This window comes from Neodiprion fabricii, chromosome 3 (genome assembly GCF_021155785.1).
Source record: "Neodiprion fabricii isolate iyNeoFabr1 chromosome 3, iyNeoFabr1.1, whole genome shotgun sequence".
NCBI classification, from domain to species: Eukaryota; Metazoa; Arthropoda; class Insecta; order Hymenoptera; family Diprionidae; genus Neodiprion; species Neodiprion fabricii.
The window spans coordinates 26797659-26822127 of NC_060241.1; the positions used below are offsets into that span (position 1 = coordinate 26797659).

At 38.9% G+C, this 24469-nt stretch overlaps 4 protein-coding genes and 1 long non-coding RNA gene across 6 annotated transcripts in view; 4 read left to right on the forward strand and 1 right to left on the reverse strand.

The window, feature by feature from the left end:
- Positions 1–704: 704 nt before the first annotated feature.
- LOC124179206 lies at positions 705–2835 on the forward strand. The gene is made up of 3 exons (XM_046563412.1): positions 705–808; positions 1323–1491; positions 2572–2835. Exons 1-3 carry the CDS (start codon positions 738–740, stop codon positions 2827–2829), a joined length of 498 nt encoding a protein of 165 aa, XP_046419368.1. The 5' UTR covers positions 705–737; the 3' UTR covers positions 2830–2835.
- A 5084-nt stretch (positions 2836–7919) lies between these two features.
- Positions 7920–9685, forward strand: LOC124179199 (dysbindin protein homolog). 2 transcript variants are annotated; one of them, XM_046563404.1, is made up of 5 exons: positions 7922–8173; positions 8396–8685; positions 8902–9057; positions 9273–9413; positions 9551–9685. In XM_046563404.1, exons 1-5 carry the CDS (start codon positions 8118–8120, stop codon positions 9640–9642), a joined length of 735 nt encoding a protein of 244 aa, XP_046419360.1. In that variant the 5' UTR covers positions 7922–8117; the 3' UTR covers positions 9643–9685. The 2 variants fall into 2 exon arrangements, with proteins under 2 accessions (XP_046419361.1, XP_046419360.1); XM_046563405.1 differs by lacking the exon at positions 9273–9413 and having other exon boundaries at positions 7920–8173.
- Positions 9686–10491: 806 nt separating this feature from the next.
- Positions 10492–24469, forward strand: part of LOC124179216 — a 54852-nt gene continuing 40874 nt past the window's right edge. Inside the window, exon 1 of the long non-coding RNA XR_006869986.1 lies at positions 10492–11157. This is a non-coding gene — a long non-coding RNA (uncharacterized LOC124179216). The remainder of the gene's footprint in view (positions 11158–24469) is intronic.
- LOC124179193 (uncharacterized protein C1orf198 homolog) lies at positions 12469–16111 on the forward strand. Its single transcript, XM_046563397.1, has 2 exons — positions 12469–13143; positions 13254–16111. The coding sequence occupies exons 1-2, from the start codon at positions 12853–12855 to the stop codon at positions 13884–13886; spliced, it is 924 nt and encodes a 307-aa protein (XP_046419353.1). The 5' UTR covers positions 12469–12852; the 3' UTR covers positions 13887–16111.
- The window catches only part of LOC124179157 (cadherin-related tumor suppressor), an 87611-nt gene continuing 79774 nt past the window's right edge, over positions 16633–24469 (reverse strand). Inside the window, exons 13-21 of the mRNA XM_046563316.1 lie at positions 22221–24452; positions 21791–22067; positions 21401–21682; positions 20984–21288; positions 20617–20882; positions 20062–20505; positions 19616–19982; positions 19272–19490; positions 16633–19169 (exon numbers count right to left, since the gene is read on the reverse strand). Coding sequence (XP_046419272.1) covers positions 17139–19169; positions 19272–19490; positions 19616–19982; positions 20062–20505; positions 20617–20882; positions 20984–21288; positions 21401–21682; positions 21791–22067; positions 22221–24452 — 6423 coding nt within the window. The 3' untranslated portion in view covers positions 16633–17138. The remainder of the gene's footprint in view (positions 19170–19271; positions 19491–19615; positions 19983–20061; positions 20506–20616; positions 20883–20983; positions 21289–21400; positions 21683–21790; positions 22068–22220; positions 24453–24469) is intronic.

Genomic DNA, 24469 nt, shown 5'->3' on the forward strand with positions numbered 1-24469 from the left:
GTCCGCGAAGTCCATCAAGTAAATTTGTTGCAGATAGATTAATAGCCACGTTATATTTAATAAAGTCTGCGTGGACTATTTAGTTCTGTTAAATTTTTTGTAGAAGCAAAGTTTCATTGCTGTGACATGCTTTTGAAAAGTAACATTTTTGTCATGCCAGTAAATGCATACCTAGATTTATATCATTGGTGGTCAGTGACTATTTTGTACTCATACGTTCAACAGTCTCTTCAGAGATTTGTTAGTGCGACGATTTTACAAATATTACAATACTTTATTGACATTTCCGACAAGATTTTGATAAGGGAATATGACTTTAAACTTGGTCTTAACGTAGCGAAAGTTTTTCTTGCGATATGAACGCGAGTTTTGCTCGCTAAAGAAAAGTGCGACGAAAGGCAGGAGTGGAAATGTTTGTGAATTGATTGAATCACCGCGAACTTTGTGGGCAGACTCGTACGTTAACTTTGTAGCGTAGGATTGTGTACAATGATTGACGTGACGCTACCAGTCTGGGTTCTTCCAGGCATTGGAGCTGTTCCAGCGCCAATTGATCCTTGTAAACTATTCGTCTTATAGTTGTTCCATAAAGGCAATAGTTGAAAAGGACTCAGCAAACGCAAGTTGTAAACTTTTGTCGTTTGAACGTTGTACCATCGAACTGTCAGTATATTTTCTGACCAGATTTTATTTTTCAAATCAATTTGCGCCGGTTGGAACAAATTCGCTGGATCCGAATGAAGATCAGCGTGAAAGACAATTTTTTCGGTATCCTCGGCTCGACCACTACGATACGAAGTACATACATGTAAGCTGGTATTATCAAGGGTACTCGAACAATAATAGGGAAAAAAATTAGTGACTCGGAGGTGATTTCCATTCTTGAAAGTCGTTGGTACGAAGTGAGGTGACGGAAATATCTTTCGGTCTCCGTTGTTTGTCTTCGACTTTAAGTGAAACTCACTAATTGTAAGTACGTTTCGCACTTTTGTTACCGTTATGTTATCGTGGGGACCGATATCGACTAGTTCAATGTCAGCGTCCTTTGCTTGAGGTGAAAGGTCAATTGGTTTCATCGGTAATGTATTTGTACAATGAAGCTGAGGTTTCTCAATCGTAACTATATTGTGAGGCTTGCATTGTTTCTTCTTGTTTCTAGTTGCGCGATTTGAAATTTTTTGATGTGCTAGTTCTTCTTTCCAAAGCGAATATCCTATGGTGGAGAGAAACGATTTTTGTTGGGCTTCCTTTGCTGTTACGACGACTGGAGCGATAGACGTCTCTGAAGAAACACTGACAATTTTTTCTTTCGAACTTTTCAGAAACTCCATTTTCATGCAAGGTCCGCCTCCCTCGGTCGACTCCAAAAGCCTGATGGCCAAACTTTCCGGAGAACTATCCATTAATCCTTCGTTGGATAGAAATAACTGTTTTCGGATACCTTCCATTCTGGGTGATCGTAGAATGGTGACCTTTTCATCTCCGCCCCCGGTTTGTGTCACTTCCGAGTTTTGGTAAGATTCTGATATCCGCCTGTTCATTGATTGAAATGTATACGTCCCTTCTAAATCTGGTGTCCCCGTCATCACGGCGTCTGATTCGAGCTTTGAGGGTGACATCAGTATCAGACGCCTTTTTGGTGACGCTCGAGCTGTCGAAACAAAAATTTATGTAAAATCATTACTTTTGTTTAATTTCAGTTAAGTGATATTTATCAACTATACCGTAGTAGAATTGCTTTCAAAGTGTAGATACTTAAGTAATTCAGAAAGAAACCAGCTTGATAATTGTTATCCGTACTGCAAACTAACATAATAGGCGAACTGCAGAGAATTTATTGACTAACGTAAAATTTTACGACGAACCACTATTTTTGCACCATAGCTCACGAAATGATGTAGTGACTATGTCGACTATGTGACGTGAGCTTTGGCTAAAAATAAACTGACCCACTGGCATCCTTAACTTTTTTATGCGTTTTCATGTATTATACTGAATCTAATTTTCGGGTTTTTCGGTATATTAGGGTAGATATTAACATTTTCTTCATTTCTTATAATTAACAGAAGAGTGATAAATATGGATGAAATATTGGTGTTTGAAAATTGATTTCGCAATGGCAAAGATCCGATTGATAATAGAAAAATGGGCACATTTTGTTTGGTATGTGTGAGCTTGTGGAGTAGCTATGAGTAGGATCGTACCAGTTCCGTCGATCTTATCTCCTGATGCACCCCTAGTTGTGTTTTTCGAATCCTGGTAAAGTCTTTGATTTAAGGCTGTGAGGCTTTTCGTAACAACGGCTGGGCGGGAGCATTTGTTGTGAAAATCCCCGCGATGTAAACAAGCACTTACTCCAAGTCTACTTTCCGGTCTTAATATCGTTATTGGTTGGTGGGGCTGGGTACCTTGCAACCATACGAGATGTTTCAGTTAAATTCGTTCCCGTATATGTACTCCGCAGATCGGACTCTCAGCATAGCACCAATAAACAATCAATCCACGTTAACACGGTTGTGTACTCCGTGTTTCAAAAACTACACGAAAAATGGTAATAGAATTATTTTGTAGATTGTAACCTTTTTTCTTTGGGGACGGAGCGCTCTTTACGGGACTGCACTGTCCGAACCCCGAACACTTGTGACCTCCGATGCACTCCTTGTCTTCAATAACCGATTTGCTTTGGTCTCGCTGTTTACTCTTCACCGGAGGAGCTGGAGATGGATTTTGACTTTGACTATTACTTGTGCTGCCGCCTCCACTGTCGCAGTTTCTGTATTGCTCCATGGCTTGCCGTTCCAGTTCCTAACAAAGTCAATTTTCTGCTAACTCAAATCGCGTTCAATAAATCTGTTTCCGTTTCAATTCACAATTTGTAAAATGTTTCACAAACCGAGCTTACGGGTCGTAATACTTACTTGATACTTGAGAGCTAAGCACTCTTCGGACGTTCTATACTGTTCCATGGCTTGCCGTTCTAGTTCGTCGTAACGTCTGTCGAAAATATTTTCGGTAATAATTCCCGGGGACGAAGAATTGGTCAATACATCTCTGTAGAGCCTTCTCTTTGTCGGTATATCACTAGACGTATCAACTTCACTCAACTTTGCTAAAGATTTGTCCAAATCTGGTGAAGGTACATCCTTCGGATCATTATTCTCTTCTTCGATATCTTGATTCAATAATACGGTTCTTTCGTCGTTGCATTTGAGTTCAAAACTTCGAAAGTCTGAGACAAGTGTATTTACTGCAACGAATTCTTTCGCTCTCTTCGGATATCCCTTCTCGAGCCACTGTAACACGTCGATTTCCGATTTTAAATTCGGCTGTCTAGATTCCAAGATAAAGCTAGAGCTTTGTTGGGGATTCTTTGACTGATTTCGCCTAGCCTTCATAGCGCTTTTAGTCAGTAATATCAAGTTGTTGAAATCAACCCCTTGATTCTTTCGCCTTTGGGAAGGATCGTTATAAAGTTCTGGTGGTTTCTGGTAGACAGGGATGGCCGTGGAGGCAGGTCCTATATTTTGCTGTGTAACGTTTCCTGCGACCTTATCTTGAACTTGTATCCGGCGTTGAATGAATGCTGGACAGACAGGCTGCAAAGGCGTACAAACTGGTTGACGAGGCGAAGGGCAGACCGGGACTTGTATGTGTAAAGCACGACTCGGTCTTTGGATCCATTGATGTGACGGTCGGGTAATGGAAGTTGCGTTAGAAACTTGTTGTATTGGTATGCCCGCGTTCTATGATCACATTAAAAACTTCATTTCGTATTTTTCTAACCAAGATAGCTTTCATGTAACGAAGAACCTGAGGTTGAAACTATAATGAAAGATATGCTTGAAAAGTGCCAATTATGTAACTGAATTGTAGGTACTTGAAGAACATTTCCACTTCCTGGTATGCGCCCCTTGTTGTACGGAAATAGTTCTTCCTGATAGCTCCTCTCTGTCGATGATGGAAAAAATTGCAAAGGTACCGACTGTTTCTGATAATCTTTTAATCGACTCGTCGGTCCCTTCGGGAAGAACTCCGGCACTTCGGCACTCAGCATCGGTGGAGGAGACTGTCGCACTATTCCAATTGACTCCGAACTGGAAGGATAGCGACCAAGTCTAACTGGAGCCGTTTGATGTTGGAAACCGCATTGGAGATGCGAATGCTTGTTATATGGGAGATGGTGTGGCTGGTGTTGGCCACATTGAATATTCTGCTGATGCCGCTGACTGTACTGAAAACGTTGCTGTTGTTGCGGCGACTTCAAAGAGTTCCACAAGTCTCGTACAGTATCTGAGGTAACACGAGTCTGTAGTTGCATCTCCGCCATATTGTCAATCGTGTAGCGCGGCGGAAGATATCTATCGTAGTCTTCCGGATCCACGTTCTCGTAATAGGGTTCTAGTTTGATTGTTATTCGAAATAACCGAGAAACAACACGTCAGTAGGGATAGTGAAACGATTAACAGAATCATCAAAATAATTTCGAAGCGGGATGTGAAATAATTGTAAACCGCACCGTCAGATTCAATCTTCCTGAATTCTAAAGGGCGTCGACAATTTGCCACACAGACTAGCCTGAGCTTATTTACTTGATACAGATGTCGCAAAATAGATTCGATAATTGTAGATGGCTACTGTGATTCCATATCAGATCTAAACTACCGTAATACGTAATTCAAACTAAACAGATACCGTCCGTATGTGTTGCGCGCAGTGAGGACGAGTTGGAATCCTTGCCAGTCGAGTTCGTCTGTGGTAAAATTTGTTCCAAATTAGGGTATCGTCTTTTCAAAACGTGGTCCCATTTCACCGGCGCTATTCGTCCTGTCTTGCGGTTTAAGACTTTACCAGGTATTTCCAGTCCCTCGGTAGCAGAACTTGGCAGTTGTGGTGATCTAGGTTTTTTGGCAGTTACAAGAAACATGGGGCTTTGCAAAAGTCGACTCGAGGAGCCTTATGATTATAATGACTGCAAGTATGTTTAATTGTAACGGGTGTATACTGAAAAACTAACAGTTCATTATCCAGTCGCAATGTAGCTCCAGAGCTTAACCGGGTGAAGTGTTCTTCCACTTCCTTAAGCATCCACGGTTCAGTTGTAGCATCGTTACAGATATTGGACTGCTGAGCGACCGCCGTGTGGTCGCCAGGTTTGTACATTCGCTCCCTTTCCTCGCTATATTCGTAGTTACCATAATGGGCCAGCCTGGATCCGGGGATTGTGTCGCGGACGCACCTCGGCTGGTAGTTGCCATTTTCTCGATATCTTGCGGTCAGTTTACAGTTCTACCGAAACCAAATTTTATTCGTCCAATGTCCCCGAATAAAATTTATGCATTTTATGAATGGACTATTCTCTTTTTTACTGAGTAATTATCAAGAAGTACTTTATATTCGCATCACCCTTCAGCATGGAAAATTTTAAGGTGTATTCAAGACCTTGAACAACTTTATTTTGAAGTATTACAGAAATCAGGTAAAAATTAGGTTATTCTTTCAAATTCGTTTCCATACAAATTAGACGCTGATAAAAGCGAGAAATATTTCCAGCACTGATTGTGCCTCAGCCTCAGATACATATATTGGATATGATCGTTTTTTATGATATTTAATGAGTGTGCTGAATCGTACTGTGAGTGTTGAGTACCACTCGTCATAGGCGATCTTCGTTATACATCGAGTTGAAAGCTTTTAGAGTGTTTAGTTAACGAAATCACATTCTAGAGTTAGAAGCCCGCGCAAAACCTAGAGTCTGGCTGACAATTATTTTGAACCGATGCCATCAGTACTAAAGAACGGGAGTTTTATGTTGCTATTACTGATATGGGAGACGCGATAATAAAACTCGTTATTCCACTTTTTTAATGGTGTTATTGAAACGAAAAGATACTATCGCAGTCGTCGTAAACTCGATAATAGTAACAGTATTCGCATCATGCTTCGAATTTTACGATTTGAAATTTCAATATTGGTGACATAACAAGATTTGTAATCCGTAGTTGTTATTGATGTTGCAATCATTGCTTATCTAATGAAGAATTCGACTCAAGGCTAGTACTCACATAGTTGTTGATTGTATGCACTGATCTTAATGACTTTTTCATTATTCGATCAGAAGAGTCGGAGGATTTGTAACATTTATTTTGAAAAGTTCATAAAATTTACCTACAACCGATGTGGAAAACAGTACTAATTTGTATATTCATAAATGTAAAACCAATTCGGATACTTTAAAAAGCATTATCCTTTTTATTTTTACATCATGCCAAGATTAGTTTCAACGGCGGCAACATATTGGGAACGAATAAAATGGAAAACAGAGTGTGCACTCACCCTGCACATAAGACAATGATCCTACCTGAACCCACAACGTATGGTTCAGCTTTCGGAAGGGATCGTCTCGATGAAACGCCCAAGCTTTATCAGCGATCAGTGCGATATTGGTGTAGGCGCTTTTCAGAAGCTCCTCGTCGTATGACGGAACGGAAGATAACATTATCTCGTCATCGCATCGTCAATACTTTTTTATAATCAACGCGAGAGACTGAAAACTTATTAAGTACGTTAATTCTCAACAACGTTCGATTTCAATATATTTCAATTTTAGTCGCAAAAGACCATTAATTTGAAATTTCATTCACGACCTGTGAAAAAACAACATGAAATGTGGCTTACGTCTTGTGAACAAAATGTATTCGGAGCTATGGCTTTTCAATAATGAAAATTGACAGTAGAATGTGAAAGACGAACATCCAAGTGGTAATAAATTCACACCAAGAAAATAGATGCATATTATATGGAGGCAATTTTTTTGTAAACGGATAATTCAAAAAATTCAATAAGACTAAATCTGACCTAGTATTTCTTTGAAGTGTCATTATATATAATGCATGTAACTAAAATATAACACACATGATTTTCATTCTCTAATTTAATCTGTTCAGTTTGTTTAGTTCTATTTGCTATTAATAGAAGGCTGACTCATTTCGGGTAATCAACAGGAAAGTTTTTTGCTCATACTCAAGAAACTAAATTACTCGCGAGATCGATTACATAGAAATTAATCAGAACTTACTTCCTAATTGTAGTAGGCGTTTTAATTCGCTCAACAAATCAATATCGAGTAGGGAGGGGCCTAAATTGGCAATATAGATCGTAAATTAATTAATGTTCCTTAATTGGACCATTAGTATACAATGTTACACATCGATTCAATGCTATAATTATAGATCTCGTGTCTTCCTGGATAAATCTATACATTGACCGTAAAAGTTATTCCTGGAAACTTATTCATGGTTAAAAATTTAATACAATCTGCTTAATAGAAATTATTCCTGAGTCGATCTGCTGCATCCAAGATTTTGAATACGGGTCCGGGTAATTCAATCGTCGAAACGAGCTGCCCGTAATAAACGCAAGCACTGAAATACCTCACAAACCTGCGCGGTGGAATTTGACTAATGACTCTTTAGTGCACTGCGCGAACAATATACCATGAAACTTGTCAAATTTTACTGAAAATTCTCAGTGTATATATAATAGTGTAAAAAGTCTTACATTTTCCAATCGACAAACCATGTAATTGAAAGCGTTTGCGCCTCCTGTTAATTTTGAATTTTTTACTGATCTGCTACACTGATAACTGTAGTGAATTAGTTCGCAAAAAACCTCTTGAGTATCGATAAGTCCTCAGTTATGAATATTGGAAAAGTCGAAGAATCAAGTTTGAGTCTGTTAGTTTGATTTTCAAAACCTAAGAAAATCGAAATATCGATTTATTAGCGAAGTAAGAAGTTCTTAATATTTTCAAAACTCTTCTTTACCGATGTAGTAGTCAGCAGTTAGCGCTAATTTTCTTATCATGGTAAGTCGTTTTGTCGGACAGTGACTCGTGTAGTTGGCCGAATATGCGGCGAAGGCGCGTTGTACTGACGTTCGAGCTACACTTTACAGTTTTCCGTACGTGTTTTGAAATGTTGTCACTTGACTTAACCTAATCAAGCTGAAACCGATTAATTTAATCGACATGTCACAACGTCGAAGAGTGTGAATATTATTTCTCAGTTTTCACTGAAATATAACTGAATTCGAAGAGTGCGGTGCCAAGAATCGGAAAAATGTTTGGTTCATTACGAAATAAATTTCAGACTGTCCAAGACGGGATTTCTGCTGGGTACGTCCTCTTAATTTCTTCCAACATTTGCCAGTTATCATTCGATTTGCAATTTCGCTGATAGTTTTCATGCCGAAAATCATCAAAACTTGTTTGTAGTAATGTTTAAATTTTCTTATCGGCCTTGAGTACTGTGGCAAATGCCTAATTCGTTTGGTTCGATAAACAGAAAAGATATCGAAAGACAGGAAGATCAACCTTATTTTACGTGAAATATTTCAGCATTAAAGGACTTACAGCAAGCGATAATTCGAAACCTAAGAAGACTGCAAATGACAGAAATGTTAATTACGATGCGGGAGCAGATCTCTTGTTTCACTACCAAACAGAGTGGAACGAGCTACACGATCTTACTGAACAAAATGCAGGGAATGCTGAAGTAATCGACTCTCTGGTAGCATCGATTCACGAGAAGCTGGAGCAAGAGTGGAATAGCGTTGCACGACTCAATAACGCTTTAGCGTCGGTGCCAAAAATAAATAATGATATTCAGAATCTGATGGATCAGATAGGTGAACCATCATTCATCTATTCAATTACGGATTCAGTTATGCAAAATGTTTATTCCTGGTTCAGAAACTGATAATGATGCAAGTAATTTGATGACGGATACTGGTGTTGATTTCGTTACCTTTATCCTGTTCAGGTCATATAATTTAAAATGCACTTTGCGATACTCTAGAAAAGCTTGTTTAAAGTCTGTTTTCTCAAAATATTTGTCCATGCAGGGTCACTCCAAGAATTGTTTGAAGAAGTTGAAGGAGCCATTTTTGAAATGGAAGATTTGAAAGAAACTCTAGACCTACAGAGCAGTCAGCTGGATCACAGATTTCAGTTGGCACTTTATAAAGAAAAGAAATTATCTGAATTGGATTCTGTGAGAGGTAATATCTTGTGCGTCAATTAAAATTAAAAAGACCTGATGTTGTGCAAGAGTAATGTAACAAAATGTATTAACTTTCATACATGGAATCAAATGTTGTCTTATTTCTTCATTATAGATTTAAAGTGTCTGAACTTCTGCCTTTGCAAAAATTAATTCAAAACCGATCCATGTATTGTCCTATTATTGCAAAAAGTATTGGTAATCGTTTTTCAGCAAAATTAGCCAATGATCACTCCAATCGCGTTTTGCTGCATGAACTCAAACAGCAAAAAATTCTGAAAGAGAGACAAGAAACTTTTGGGGAAGTGTTTAAGCAAGAGATGCAGGAGTATAAAACCACTGGATCAGTTCCAAGTGGGTAACTCTTGCCAATATTCCTAGTGATTGAAGCAATTTTACGAAATGAAAGTAACTGAGAGTGTCAGAAATTGAATAGAGATATTCAATTATCTAGTGTGAAATTAAAATTACATATTAATTTCTACTTCCAGAATTAGCGAGTGTTCAACACGGTCAATCGCTAGATGAGGTGGAATTAGATAATACTGATTTTGCAGATCTGGATGAATTTCTTAAGAATTGATTGATTCAATTTATGAAAAATCTTGATGATCGGTATAAAACATGAACATGTACGATCAAAGGTGCCTGAATCTATCAGCTCTAACGATAAGTTTGTAAGAAGCGACAGCAAATGCTCCACAGCTATACATATTCATACGTATTTGTTCAGGGAAACTTGTAAATAGTGGCTAACTAACGTATATTCTGTACATGTAAGGGAAAAGAGGTGTTGATACAAATAATATATGATACATTACTGAAATACAGAAAAAAATTGAAAATTTGCGTCAAATGAGAATACAGTGTGTAAGTGTTGTGTAAATAAAGCTATATTAAATAATGGTTAAAATATATAATCTATTTATTTTACTATTAGTCTTCGAACGAGCCAGAATATGTACCTGCCGTACTCCTAATATTTTGAATTTCAAGAATGAACGGATTTGCATAAAAAAAGCGCTACGTTGCCCGGTAAGTGCTGTTTGTACAGTCGCATACGGCTATTGATAATAAATCGTATTCAAAGACAAGCTGATATAGATTGTGCTGAGCGTGCCACGTGTGGAGGGCCATTCCGTAACATTCACTCATATGGAAAAATTTCAAATACCCAAAAGTGCCTGCAGCAGTGATAATAATTACTATTGTACATAGACATATTTTGTATGCAGTAATGTGTATCAATTGTGCCATTTATTCAGAAACAAAATTTGACATTCAAACGCGTTCAATCGTAGCACACGTCGCGGTCCATGGAAACAAATGAAATATTTCCGAGTATTTCCGAGAGTCGCCGAAGCAACGTTCGGCTTATCGGCAGCCATCTTGCTACTGATATAAGTTCTTGGAACGCCGGCAAGTCCGGACGTGCTTGTTTCAGCGTGTCGGTTTTTCCTGTGTGAGTAAATCAACAATGCTCTAAATATCGCTCTGATCGGTCACGTCCCTCTTTTAACTGTGTCTAATTATGTCCAAATCATGTCACGTATATGACAAACATTGATGTATGAATCGCGATTTGGTGGTCGATGGATATTTGTTTTTCTCATGGGTACTCGTGCTAGTAAACAGAACCATTGTTTATTACTGTTTATTTCTAAATCGAAATGCGGCGGACGCGAACAGATTGATTAATTAATTGTTCACTATCAAATTATTACCGCGACTTTCACAAACCAGCTCGTGTTTAACCTAAAAGAGGCTGTCGATGCTTGTCAGACGAAAATAAGCCAATTATAACTTTGTGTCAACAGGGGTTACAGTGTCGTATACTGTCTCAATTTTTTATGATATGATGATTGGAGAAACTGAACATCGAATGCACATGATACTTTCGATACAATTCAATAGTCAGTAAATTAGTTCTCCGATGAATCCATTGCCGAACTTATCTGATATAGTGTATGAAAAATTCCTGTGAAAATTTGTTACCATATTAAGATTTCTGTGACAAAACAGGACGATGTGAACATGTGTGTATATTTATGTGCAGCAACGTGAAGTAGGCTGACATTATGCAGAAATTCAGCAATGGGTAAGTTTAATATAATTATACGTTTTATTTATGCGTCGACGCTCTGCTCTGTCCGCTTATGCTTGGGCTGGAAAATTCAAGCTTGCGTAAAAGAAAGATGCTGGTTCAAAATATATGTTTTTTGTGCTCCATTCTTTTACCTCTTCTTTTTCCCTATGTTATCATATTATTCAAATAGAAAATCGAAATTGTAGGAAGTTCGCTGAGGAGTATAGATTATGATGTGAAGCTTGCACGTATTAAAAATTAATCCATAGAAAACTTTAATGCATTTTAAATAGATTAAGAAAGTTGACATCCTAATAGTGATTGAAATTGACGAATAGGTATTAAATGGGATTAAAATTGAAAGAATTTGTAACTATTCAAGATATACTTGAACCCAAACAATTGAAACACTGTGTTTAATATTTCGCAACTTTGTATGGTTTATATCGACTCTTTCTCTTCTACTCTCCAAGTTTTTGGTCATTCACGATTATTCATCACGCTTTTTGCGCGTGGACTTGATACTTTGCTGTTTTGAGCGGGATAAGTCTTTGTTGGTCGTGGGGGCCGCATGCGTATTAATACACCCATAATTACAGTCGTAACACCCGTATTCATAGTCCTTCCTTGAGGAACAAGGATTCCTTGTTCTCAATTCACGTTTCATGAACAAGGAATCCTTGTTCCTCAAGGAAGGACTGTTCATGAAACGTGAATTGAGAACAAGGAATCCTTGTTCCTCAAGGAAGGACTATGAATACGGGTGTAAAACACAGCAATTCACAAGCGACTAGTAAAAGTACTTCTGAATTACGTCAAACTATACAAGTTGGCAGTGAAAAGGAACATTTTTTCAAAGATAATCATGCGTTGTAAAATAGTTGACGTCGAAATTTTACTTGAGAAATGTGAGGAAGTGGTATGAAAAGACTGAATATTCACAGGCAGCAAAATGCTGCCGCAGGATTTTAAGGCCGGGTTTTTGGCCAGTAGAAATACTAATAAAGCAGGGAATCGCTACCTAGGGTGCTTTCCGAAACTAGCTTCCAGTGCTGTCAACTATCTTTTATATTTTTTGCGCTGCCGAGTTCGTGGATAACTCTGACTCTGCTTAGGGAGTTTTTAGCGCTATCAGCTAGTTCGGAATGCATCTCCAGAGCCCCTAGAAAACGGACTCTCGCGCTACCTGGTGCGCGCGTGAAAATTCAGACTAACGCGGATCAACGAGTTTCTACCAATCATAACGCTGCGTACAGCTATGTCGCGTCAGCATGAATTTGATCATTGAAAACCAGGCTGGGGACTGCAAAGTTTGCATGCATGGATATCTGGTGGCTGGTAGTCAGGCAGGCGGCGAGGCGCGTCCTGTCAAATCACAATTTTTAACTCTGTCAGAGGCTGCAAACAAATTTTGTGTCTGTCAAGGAAATTACAGGAATTCCAAAATGTTTGTGTAATTACGAATAAAATGTTGTATGCATACGCGCAGAATTCATTTCGCAAAAAAAAGAGAAGGTAGATCATACAAGCAAGGGGGAATAAATAATTGATTCAACTGGTATAACCAGAAGCTATTCTTTTTTTCATATACATTGTGCTAATGCTATGAATATGCAAGAGTGGTAAGAAGCATGGTAAAAAGTCTTACCATCAATTGTTTTGAACGATTTCTGGACAAGGCATTGTTGTTCTTCTAACCTCCATAATATGAGTAGCAAAACCTTAAATGCTCTCGCCGAAGAGTATTTCTATAATATAAATCCTCTCGCACAACGAATCGGCGAAGATGTCGCTGCAACCAAAGATGCTTACGAAGGATTATGGAACACTTTAAGTCTCGCGGAGAAAAATCAAGCTATAGATGAGACGATTATTCAACCTGAAGTGGCTCTGAAATATACTTTGAAAAAAAGTGAAAATGTCAAAGACTTGCCTGATAGTTATCCAAAGTTGCGCATTCAAACGGGAATGAAATACATGATTGATGATACTGGATCGGTGAGTTGTCTGCAGTGGATATTACATATTCATTGTTTACGGACATGCAGAGAATAAGCTGTACCCGCTATTGCACGGTAATCTAAATCAGTCAACATTTTTTTTCTCAGACCTTACGCTGGCGCGATGAACATTCGGCACCGTTTTCTGTGATGACTCAATCTCAAATGAATTTGAATGTGTTCGATTCGCATGAAGAGGCAAAGCCGAAGTTGTCAAGTAATTATATCAGTGATTCTTCACATTTCTCAAGCCCGTCAAAAATACCAAGGGATAATGATACTCTACGCAATGATAATTATAATCATAACGAAGCATCTATTAATCATATGAGTTTTAATCAGTCCGAAGATTTCCCTGATAAGACCAATAGCTACGTTGCTAATGAGCGTGATATTTTGATTAACAGTCGTCCAGAAACAGATAAACCAGAGAGTATTTTTTCAAAGCTCATTGGCAAAACGTCACTTCTTAAAATTCAAAACAATTTAAATAATGAGGATACGGAGTGTTTGGTATCACAAAAGAATCTAACCGGGAAAAATTGTCAGATAACAATTCAAAATGTGGATAAAAACCAGATGAATATTAACTTGACTTCATCCTCAAAAACGAAAACTAATGAAATCGACGAGTCAACTGCACTATTAGAAACGCCCAACTCTTACAGTAGTTTTCAATTATCACAACTTCAGGATGACGGTATTCCAAAGACTGGCTTTGAATTTTTGGACAATTGGTAATCGGTCAACATGTTCTCAGGCATAATAATAATCACTACTTGTAATGTTTCGTTTCATTGGGCCAGTTAGATACGTACACGAATTTAAATTCTATTTCTGATAGGTAATTGAAATTATGACACTGAAAGCTGTTACTGCATACCAAAGTAAATATTGAAATAAATACATTGCAAATTATAGTATAGAGCAGAAATGGTGTCCCTGTAAATTGACTATTAATCACGTAAATGAATACGTCGACGGTCAGTAAATAGTAAAATCCTGTTAGTCAGTTTATTATATCTTACCGACGGTGTCATGGATGATGCGCATTTTACTCGTTTTACTGTGCATTTGATCTACCAGTATTTACCTTATATTCCGAGTCGTGATTTTGGTTATACCATCCCTGCTGAAAAGCTACGAATTGCATTCTATTTCGATCTACAGTTTCTTCATTTTCTGGGATGCATTATATGCCACAAGCGATTTACTTACAAGCCCTTACCAGCTTAGTCTGTAATTAATGGTATCTCTAATAAATTTTGAACTTGAAGTTATATAATTTGCACCCCGGCAACAAAGGTGGTACAACTTAAAAATAGTCATTTATCAGTAGAAGCAAATAACTGTGAGTAAAAACTTTGCATGCTCATGGAAGTTACCTGTTGTTCTCTGCTCTGTGATGGCTAATTTTTCAACTACGGAAAATTCACTTTTGAAGCTTATAGATCATTCGAAGTTTGCAATTCCAAATATGGTCTTATTTTAAAAATGCCAATTTTTGAGTTGTCACTTTGTCGCCGGGGTGCGATTTTTATGACAAAGTATGCTCAGGTGCATCTATCATGAGGTTAAAGCGAAGGCAACAAAATACAAGTATGCAATTTAGTTACTTCAACCATTGATTGAAAGTTGAGGGGATGGTACAAGAAAAGTAAATTTCTACTCGCACAAATGTTTACCCAGCGTAAAAATTTTCCACATTCGTAAATCTTTACTGGTTTCAATGGCTGATTTTCTTTTTGATGTAGATCGACTTCCTGAACGTTATAAACTTGACGTCATGATCTATCACTATTTCACGATTTTAATGTATTAGGTGATGCAAAATAATCTGATATGCATACTCTATTGATATCTGTTCTTGGCTATTGGGAAGAAGAGGTAAAAATGTGGTCTATACATAGTTCCGATCCTTTGCATTTGCCCAAATTTTATTCTTGATAACATTATTTCATGACTAATAAAGTTTGATTTCAAACTGATTATTTATGAGTATGCTCTGAGAACTTACCAATTTCAAGATGATTGCAGTTAACGTTAATTGTTTTAAGATCTAATTGTTCTAAAGATGTGGATACATTATCGATGTCAGAGAATGTTTACAACTTTAGCACTACCTCGAATTATTTTATTATATCAATAATATCCATACAAAAGGCTAATGGATTTATAAACTAAAGCAAGTAGTTGATGGCCATGCTGATAAGTTACTAATTGTGAGGCTATTAGATTAAATTAGACTGATTTCACGCAGAACAAAATAAAAATTACAGTTATAATGGACATTAGAAATTTGCATGATCTAGAATACTTAAGATTCGGGAAAAGTTTGAGAAAATGTCTAGTATAAATCCAAAATTGTATAGTTTCGTGACTTGAGACAATATTTTGCATACTTTCAATAATAGAACAATTTTACATGTATGGATAATGCATACAATGAATGTATATTGAATAGCAATTTTTGAAAATAGCTTTTATATTATTTTGTGTGTTAAGACTACCCAGCGAACAAACATATCTTTATAAGTTAGTAACGGTAGTATTGTAAGTTTGGAAACCAAATTGGTTAGAATAATACAAGATTTTTAATCTTTCTTTGTATACTCATAGGATTTTTACGTAACGAGTTTCGTTTTTCGATATATTAAAAGCCTGATAGTACTTGAATTAGCAAAAATTGTTTTGAGATCTGATTCACCTAGCCCCTTTTACTGCGATTTTCTTTGCCCGTGTTAGATAAAATTAGATAATAATATTTAACATTGCAGTTTTTGCGTACCTTTGATAACTTTAGTTGAAAAAATGTGGGCCTAACTCCGATGAACTTACCTTGATAAATTGTGGGAACACGTGGATACATTCCAATAATTTTTAAAATGTAATTAGTTTGAAATTAAATCGGGTTATTAGCATAACCGAGAATGATTTGAAGAAAACGTGCAATTAATAAATTTAATTTTTATTACAAATGTGGCAAATTGCATTCTTCAATTTTCATACATTCACACAATATTTTTACAGTAACATAATCTCTCTTACGCAGTATTTACAAAACAATTATTATAATTTACATTCATTAAAACATTGTTGAAATTCATTTCATAGCTATATTACATAATAAAATCTATAAAATCAGTCTGGCAGTTTGGACAATGTTTTTTTTGCATATATTGTTTAAAAACGCTGTTATGGCTAGGATTGCAACAATGCTTGTTACCACATTCTTGCACGACTTTGAGAATTTACCGTAATTCTCAGTGGCGAGTATTTTATATTCAGAATAGACTTGATATACAATTGAAATTGAGCCATTATGAGAAAAATACTAAATTGAATCATCTTGTTCATTTTACAAGTTTCCATTAGTCAAACCACTGATGCGGGTCATTCATAAGTCAATTCTTACGTCGGTTAATATCAAGAACTACAAACAAGTTATCGACATTTTGATCAAACTCGCATGACTGTATTTCTTACAATAGCTCTTTTTAATCGTTCACTCTTCAATCAATATTCACACGTTACTAAACAAATTATACACCCTGATACAAGGTGATGAAAATCACATATCTATAAGATTTTTTACATGCTATTTCGTCTTAAAACTAATATATTCAATTCTCTTCATTTAAGAGTCCTATGGAACATTGTATGGCAAGATGTTTATAGCTTTACAGTATCACACTACTGTCATTGGTAATATAATCATGAGTTTACATTGTGCACCATTAGTTATCACTTTAAAATTAATTCAATCGAGATATGCTTCTATTTCGTTACCTTCGGCGGTGCTATAATACATTTTCTTCAATTACCCTATTTTTCTTTTAACGTGCAAGTAATGGCTGCTTTTTTAAATTAATCTTTAAATTATTCACATCGTTAAAATATTTGCTAAAGTTGAGCCACTCTTCTATATAAATAAATTTCACCGCAAGTAATTTACTTTTTAAAATTATCAAAGATTTATTTAATTTCTTTGCACTAGACGTACTCCTCAGAAGGTTTGGGTATACTAGCTGGCAATCTGAGCGTACTGGGTACTCGACTGGCACTGTCTGGTAATTCAGCAATGTCTATAAAAACTCCGACTAAACTCTCAAAGTTAGGTCCCCAATTTAATAAATAATCCCAGCTCAATGCCGTGTTGGCTGATGGTGAGCCATTATTAGTTGGCCTGTACAAACCACTCATATGTGTAGATAGGTCATCGTCTGACGCCACTAATGTACTAAGAGAGCCTCTGAACGAACTATCAAATCCGTCGTAGTTTACGCTCGGTGGTAATTGAGGTTTGGAAGATTGTGATGTCTCGGTAGTCCGTGATGGCACTACTTCGTCATCTGGCTTGCTGAATAAATTATTCGACCTTTTATCGCCCACTAACGAGTTGTTATCATATTCTATTTCGGAACAAGTGAAACTGTCATTGCCACTTTCATCCGTAGTTGTCGAATTACGCCGTTCCAGTCGCTCTTGCGGCGGCGTGTGTCTTCTGTGATGATGCAAAGCGCCGAGGGCAGGCGGGCCTCTAGCTTCGCTCGATGAGCTTACCGCATCTAAGGTTGATACGAGGCTTGATGTTCGCGGTCTCGAGTTTAATCTCTCAATTTCTTCAGCCGTTAAGCCCATTGGTCCTGAAGAGACGTTGTTGACATTCTCGTTGTTCGATTGTGGTGCCTTACGGCTTGTAGTTGAATCTGATAGCTGGCTCATTATTGGCGAATTCAAACTCCTCTCACTATTCGAGTTCAACGCATCCTTTCCAACACCACCAGATGACGAAGTTGTAGCTAGCAAAGCGCTCTGTAAAGGCTTGCCACTGATGTCATGCAACGTTAGTATTCTCGGCTGTTGGGCTGATAATTCACTACTCGGTGATAATCTGGCTAGTGGAGTACTTTGCAATAATTTTGGAGCTGGTCCCGGAGGCTGTACCACAGCCGGCGGCGGCACAGCTCTCGGTGGAAAGGGCCCTGTATGTCTGTGTTGTTGTCCCGTGTGTTTATGATGATTGCTGAAGCTGCCAATTGGTGTTGGAGGAGTTGGCTTAAATTTCCTCATCCCATCCCGGTAACCTTTGTAGTGATAAACAATGTCGATATCACTCGGTGCTATTGAACTAGCATTTTCAAGATCATAATGTTCGGGTACTTCTGATTCAGGATTATGGTCGTGGGGGTGTAGAGAGTTCTGTGTTGATGGTGGTAATGGAGGGTGATCGTCACGAATCGGTGGTGATTTAGTCACTTCTCTTTCGATGATATCGGGTCTCTGCGGTCTGTGTTCGGACGAGTTCATTTCGCGTTCTTTATACTTCTTCGATATCAGCTCTGGTCCCATATGTACGACTCCTCGAAGATCAGACGTGTCCGAAATGTAAGTGTTCTCGTGTCTCGACATCATATTGTCGCCTCCAGGTCCAACCAAAGCGTTCCCTGCCATTATGGTATTGTTGCTTTTATTCCCTCCTGACGGCGCTGATTTCTCTTTGCTCTGCCTGCGTAGTCGGAAGACCACGAAACTAACCAATATGGCAACCAGCAGGATGACGAAAAATACGATAACCAGTGTTATGCCAATACTTAGTGGGTCTGGAGCCACTGTGGCGCTAATTCCTATGGGTCCTCGGCAGTTCAGTCCAACTTTTCCGTGATACATGACTTCTTTGAAAACAGATCCAGAGCCATTAAACGGTTGAATTTCGTTGTTGACTGTGAAATTGGCCAAACACCCTTCAAAGCTTTTTGGCACCGATTCGTGAGCAAAGTACAGTTGTCGTTGAACTCCACCAATTGATAAAACGGACAGATATGGATCCAAAAAGTCGTGAACCCCGGCTGAATCTAGTTCATCACCAGCCAAAACACCGTCAATGAGTAATCTAAGTCCGCGTGAGTATGCGTGCAGAGTTAAATTATGCCACCGTCCATCCGATAAACCACCTTCCACCGTAGCTGTCATGTTCACCGGAGATCCCAGTAATGACGAGTAAATCAATTGCCCGTTGGATAGCTGAAACCCGAATATTATTTTCTTGTTGTCTTACCGGTAAGAAAATATCGGTGTGTGAAATAAATGTAGTTATAAGGTGTTAGGTATATGAAGTATGTATACCTCTACAGATGTGAAGTGTTTGTTGGTTGCTGCATAGATGAGGATACCATCAGGACGTACAGTTCGAAACATTAACCCAATTGTTTTCGGTGGTGCTGGAGCCACGGTTAAGAGGCTACTTTCCTCCGGAACATCTCTGACAACTCTATTCCTATGCCATAATGTGGATCCACCATAAAGATACTCCAGTAGTTGCATTCTCTTGTGCTTTTCCGAGACCTAATCAAAGATTAACAGTTAATACATTTATACTGGGATAGTATTTATTTTCCATGACATGAGATTTTAGTTTAAATTCGAAAATGCTTTTAAGGGTAGACACCCTTGCTTCGAATTCTAATCACCTTAAATTCAATGAATCCACCCTCGCTCAAATTCACTGGTTCCAAAGCACCCAAACAGTTTGGTGATATGAATTTATCACATTGACAAACTGCCTGATGCCATTTGTCATAACATTTTCCATTGGCCCCACAGGCTGAGAAGTCCTCTTTACTTCGGGCGCAAGGACTTCGTTCCGATCTTCCACAAGTAGCCTTTACCCCTCGTGATTCTATTGGATTAGTTAGATTCAGGAGTCTACCATTTATTGAAACTGAATGTACACAGCCGACGAGGTCATCAGAATGTACTTGGCCCGGACGTTCTAAAACTGGGTCAGCACTGTCTAAACCCCCTAACATGAGTGGGTTGTTGTAGAAATTTAAAGTTCTGAAATAAGAAAAAATAAATGTCATTTATTTCTGTAGAGTAATACCTGTAATATGACGGTTGATTTGAATGTACCAACCCAGTGGGACCAATATCATCGGCATAACAAGTGACATCTCCAAGTCTACAATCTTCGCACACGTCTCCATGTTCTTTACAATTAGAAACACTCAAAGAAACAAGTCTTCCGTTTCTCGTAGCTGTGACTTTTCGCCATTTTCCATCAGCCAATGTTTCACCCGCTCTAATGGTTACGGAAGTAATAGCACTTCTGGCACCGCCATAGGAAAACACAGCTCTTCCATCAACTAATTCTAGAGCTACAAAATCGGAACGTCCTCCAGTTTGGGGACCATAATTGTACAACAGTAGAGCATTTGGTTTTGTTGTAGCAAAAACGATACTGATGTCGTTTGTGTTGACATCTAATGTTGGGAAAGACATGTATGAAAGTTCCTCGAACCCAAAAGTCGAACGTTCACAGTGGCGGCCATAATGACCCTCGGGACAACTGCAGCGATATCTGGAATTGAAGTCAGTACTCTGTTATTGGAATTATTCACGGAATGTGATACATCATTTCGACGTTTATCAAGAGCTGTGGTGATAAATCTTCGATCAAAAATTCTCATACCCAGGTTTTTGGCCAACACAGAGCCCGCTATGGAGGCAAGGGTTCGGTCTACAGGAATCGGCAATGGCTTCACAGTGATTTCCTCTGTAGCCTGCTCGGCAAAGACAGAAGAAATTTGAACCATCCGGACTTTCCCTACACGATCCACCGTTCCGGCATGGATTACTCCCGCAGGCATCACCCCGTTCAAGTTCACATAATTTACCCTCCCGACCGGGAGAACAGGTGCAATGAAAATCGTATCCGAGACGGCGACATTGTCCACCCTGGAAGATATAAAGGAGTAAATTTATGAGGATCTTAATTAAAGTTTGCGTGAAATCATCTGTTATGGACTGAATATTTATTGTGATTTTTGTTGACATACCAGCAAACAAGGGTTTGGTGAACATGGATCTTGTCGTTTCTCACACCTGTCGCCGGTAAATCCATCAGGGCACCGACAAATCATTTCAAGCCGAACGTTTGGGGACGTTAGGATCATAGTTTGGCTGTCTGTAATTCTGGTATCCTCGTAAACAACTAATTCATCGCTACAGGCACCCCCATTCTCGCATGCCATTTGCTCACACGGTGAATAGCCAACAGTGATTATTGCCCCTTGAAGTAAAACTTGTATTTCGTCTCGTTTACCAGAGAGCAACTCTATTACTTCAGACCTCGAATGATAGCCTGCGGGAAAACGATCAATAAATTTATTGGTCGCATTGGACTGATTGTTCTTTCAATTTGCATTACAGTGCTACTCTTTTAATACTGTATATTTAATTAGGGGATGGATTACCTTCTGGTGATTTGATGGCCAATGAAATGTCCAAATCTGATTTATTTTCCCCGATGCTATAAATTGTCAGGATATCCCCAACATCCATTTCTGTTTGTAATAAGTCAAGGAGAGCCCGGTAATATTGAGCAAGAAACTTCGTTGCACTTACTCTTGCTATACGCAGTGTTACTGTATTTTCGACAGTTGTATTCGTGAAAATCAAAAATTCAAGAGTCACTTTTGATATGACGTCAGGGTGTTTGCCATCATTTCCAGACACGCTCAAAGAGTATCCCGACCCTGAAAGTGTAAGCATTCAGTCACGATATCTTATATTTGTAGCAAAATTAATCGTTTGTTTGAACAAAAAATCTCCAGCAACGAGCATTTTAAGGCTTTGCTACACACCTGCTGTAATCTTGTTTGTGTGTAGGTCACATCCTGTCGGAATGCTCAGTACACCGGAATTTGCACCATGCAATATTTTGCAGGTGTAATCACCGGTAGTATCTGGGTCGTTTGGATGGACATTGGCTATCATCCCCAGTGGTGCTTGACCATTGAATGAATGAACCATTACGTGGACTGAACGTGGAGAGGACGGGCTGTCATTTTGATCCAGAACAATCACAGTTATCGTGTGTTCGTTGTGCATTCGCGGTGTTCCAGAATCTTCTACATCAACCTGTTCGCAAAAGAACATGTTTCGTTATTGGAAAATGATTTTGTTTTTGATTTTCAAAAGTTGATATGTATAAATTGTGAAGTAAAGATACTCAGTCGCGATAAATTCGTTCGTGATGTCAGATGCTATTAGTTGGAGTGTTTCTGCACTTACCACAATATCCAAGTGAGGCGTGAGCTCTCTGTCCAAACTCCTGGTGGTCCTTAGTACTCCGGAATGTTTATCTATCTGAACCAAGTCTTTTTGCCGACCACCAACTAATTTGTACGAGAATGGTGCACCATTTGGTGGCAAATCCGGATCCATAGCGCTAAGCGTCATGATACTCGTCCCGGCTGGTTCATTTTCACTAACATATCCAATTACTTCCGGAGGATCAAAGATCGGTCCGTTGTCATTTACGTCCAAAAGATCTATGTGTATTGTTGTTGTACCAGTTTGCGGTGGTAACCCGGTATCGATTGCACCGACAATCAATTCATAACTTGGGGTTGTTTCTCGATCTAATAGTTTGGCAGTTTCAATGTCACCAGTCTGTGGGTCGACTTTAAATACTTGGCCAATGTTTCCACCAATTATTGAATAAGAGAATTGATTATTCTGAGGGCGGACATCTTTGTCCACAGCACGTACTGTCAGAATCCGTGTACCTAGCGAGGCACCCTCGGAGATGTTTGCTTCGTAAAGATTTTGCAGGAATTCTGGCGGGTCATTGCCATCTTGAATTGAAATAATTACTTGTCCTTCGTCCGTGTCATTCCCTCGTATTCCTCCCGCATTTTTCGCCATTACTGCCAATACAACTCTATTCTGTGTCTCACGGTCCAAATGCCGGGAAACACTTATGACACCCGTTTCAGATCCAATACTGAAACCACGATCATTTGATGAACCAACGAATAAGTAATAAACTTTACCATCTTCTCCTGCATCTTGGTCGGTAGCTTGAACCAATCCCACGGACGTTCCCACTTCTGCACTTTCCGATACATCCAGGTGAAAGACTGGCTGAATAAACTTGGGGTAAAATTCATTCACACCGGTTATGTGAACGATGACAGTTGTGAAGCCGACCATTTGGGGATTGGAATCTGGATTAGCGGCAACCACGTGCAGTGTATACTTTTCGGCTTCTTCGTAATCAAAACTGATCTTCGATAAAATGACGCCTGTGTTTTCTTGGATGTTGAAATGCTCCCTCCCACTACCACCTAAAATTCTGTACTGAATGATCGTTTTCTCTGGCGAATCTATATCCGTTGCGGTAACCTTGTAAACGAAACTCTGAGGCGGTGAATTCTCAGGCAAAAATGCTTCATAAGAACTTTGGTTGAAGGTCGGTGGATTATCGTTGATGTCGTTCAATGTCACGGTCAACGTTGCGGTGGCTTGTTTTGACTCAAAGCCTAGATCGGTTGCTGTAATATTGAGGTGATATTCTTGAACAGTCTCGTAATCCAAGGGCTGCAAGATTGTAACTGCGCCGGTTACCGAGTCAACGGAAAATTCTTTCTGTTCGTTCCCAGCTGAGATTTTGTAGCGAACTATACCATTTGGTCCATCATCTTCATCTGTTGCATTTACAGTCAAAATAGTAGAATTCACCGGTGCATTTTCTGGCAATATAACCTGATTAAGTAGAGCAGTGAATCTCGGCGGATTTCGGTTTTCCCCTGTTATCACAAGGGTCAATATAACTTCGTCCTTTTGTGGCGGGACCCCCTTGTCAAGAGCTTTGACTTTAGCAACGAATTTTGTTCCAACGGGCAGACCTGTTAGAGGCTTGCTCACAACAACCCAGCCAGTGAGCTGATCGATTGCGAAATACTCGGTACCGTTTCCATTAACCAAACTATACTCGATTTCAGCGTTTACACCGAAGTCCGCCTCGTCTTTCGCCATTAGCATTACTACTCTTTTACCAACCGCGTAGCCCTCTGGTACTGGTGAGAGATATGATCGTTGCTCGAATTTCGGTACATTGTTGTTAGCGTCAACGACACTCACGGAAATTGTCACCTTCGATGACATCGGAGGCTTGCCATTATCTGTAGCGACGACTGTTAACGAGTACATGTTCTCAGGGGATGATTCCTGTTGCGTGTGTTTGTACTTCAGTGTTCTCTTACTGAATATATCACCGGTCGCAGGGTCTACGGTGAAGAGATCCGAGGGTTGCAGCAAGCTGTACGAGATTACCGAATTTGGGCCTTGCTTGTCACGGTCTGTGGCCATTACCTGACCTACATGAGCCATTCGAGGTTGCAGTTCTGGGAAATGAAAATTATACAATTCCTGCTCAAATTCTGGAGCATTATCGTTTTGGTCTTGTATCGTTATGCCCAGGGATGTTTCTTGCCGCCAAGCACTGTCCACGGCAACCACCTGTAATTAATAATGGG

Excerpts from the sequence above, each read along its gene's own strand:
- LOC124179206 (XM_046563412.1), top strand. The coding sequence starts at position 738 with ATGAAGATCAGCGTGAAAGACAATTTTTTCGGTATCCTCGGCTCGACC. Across the intron at positions 809-1,322 it reads ACGATACGAAGTACATACAT|AAACTCCATTTTCATGCAAG; the intron begins GTAAGCTGGTAT and ends CGAACTTTTCAG. Across the intron at positions 1,492-2,571 it reads CCTTTTCATCTCCGCCCCCG|ATTGTAACCTTTTTTCTTTG; the intron begins GTTTGTGTCACT and ends ATTATTTTGTAG.
- LOC124179199 (XM_046563404.1), top strand. The coding sequence starts at position 8,118 with ATGTTTGGTTCATTACGAAATAAATTTCAGACTGTCCAAGACGGGATT. Across the intron at positions 8,174-8,395 it reads CAAGACGGGATTTCTGCTGG|CATTAAAGGACTTACAGCAA; the intron begins GTACGTCCTCTT and ends GAAATATTTCAG. Across the intron at positions 9,058-9,272 it reads TGAATTGGATTCTGTGAGAG|CAAAATTAGCCAATGATCAC; the intron begins GTAATATCTTGT and ends ATCGTTTTTCAG.
- LOC124179193 (XM_046563397.1), top strand. The coding sequence starts at position 12,853 with ATGAGTAGCAAAACCTTAAATGCTCTCGCCGAAGAGTATTTCTATAAT. Across the intron at positions 13,144-13,253 it reads TGATTGATGATACTGGATCG|ACCTTACGCTGGCGCGATGA; the intron begins GTGAGTTGTCTG and ends TTTTTTTCTCAG.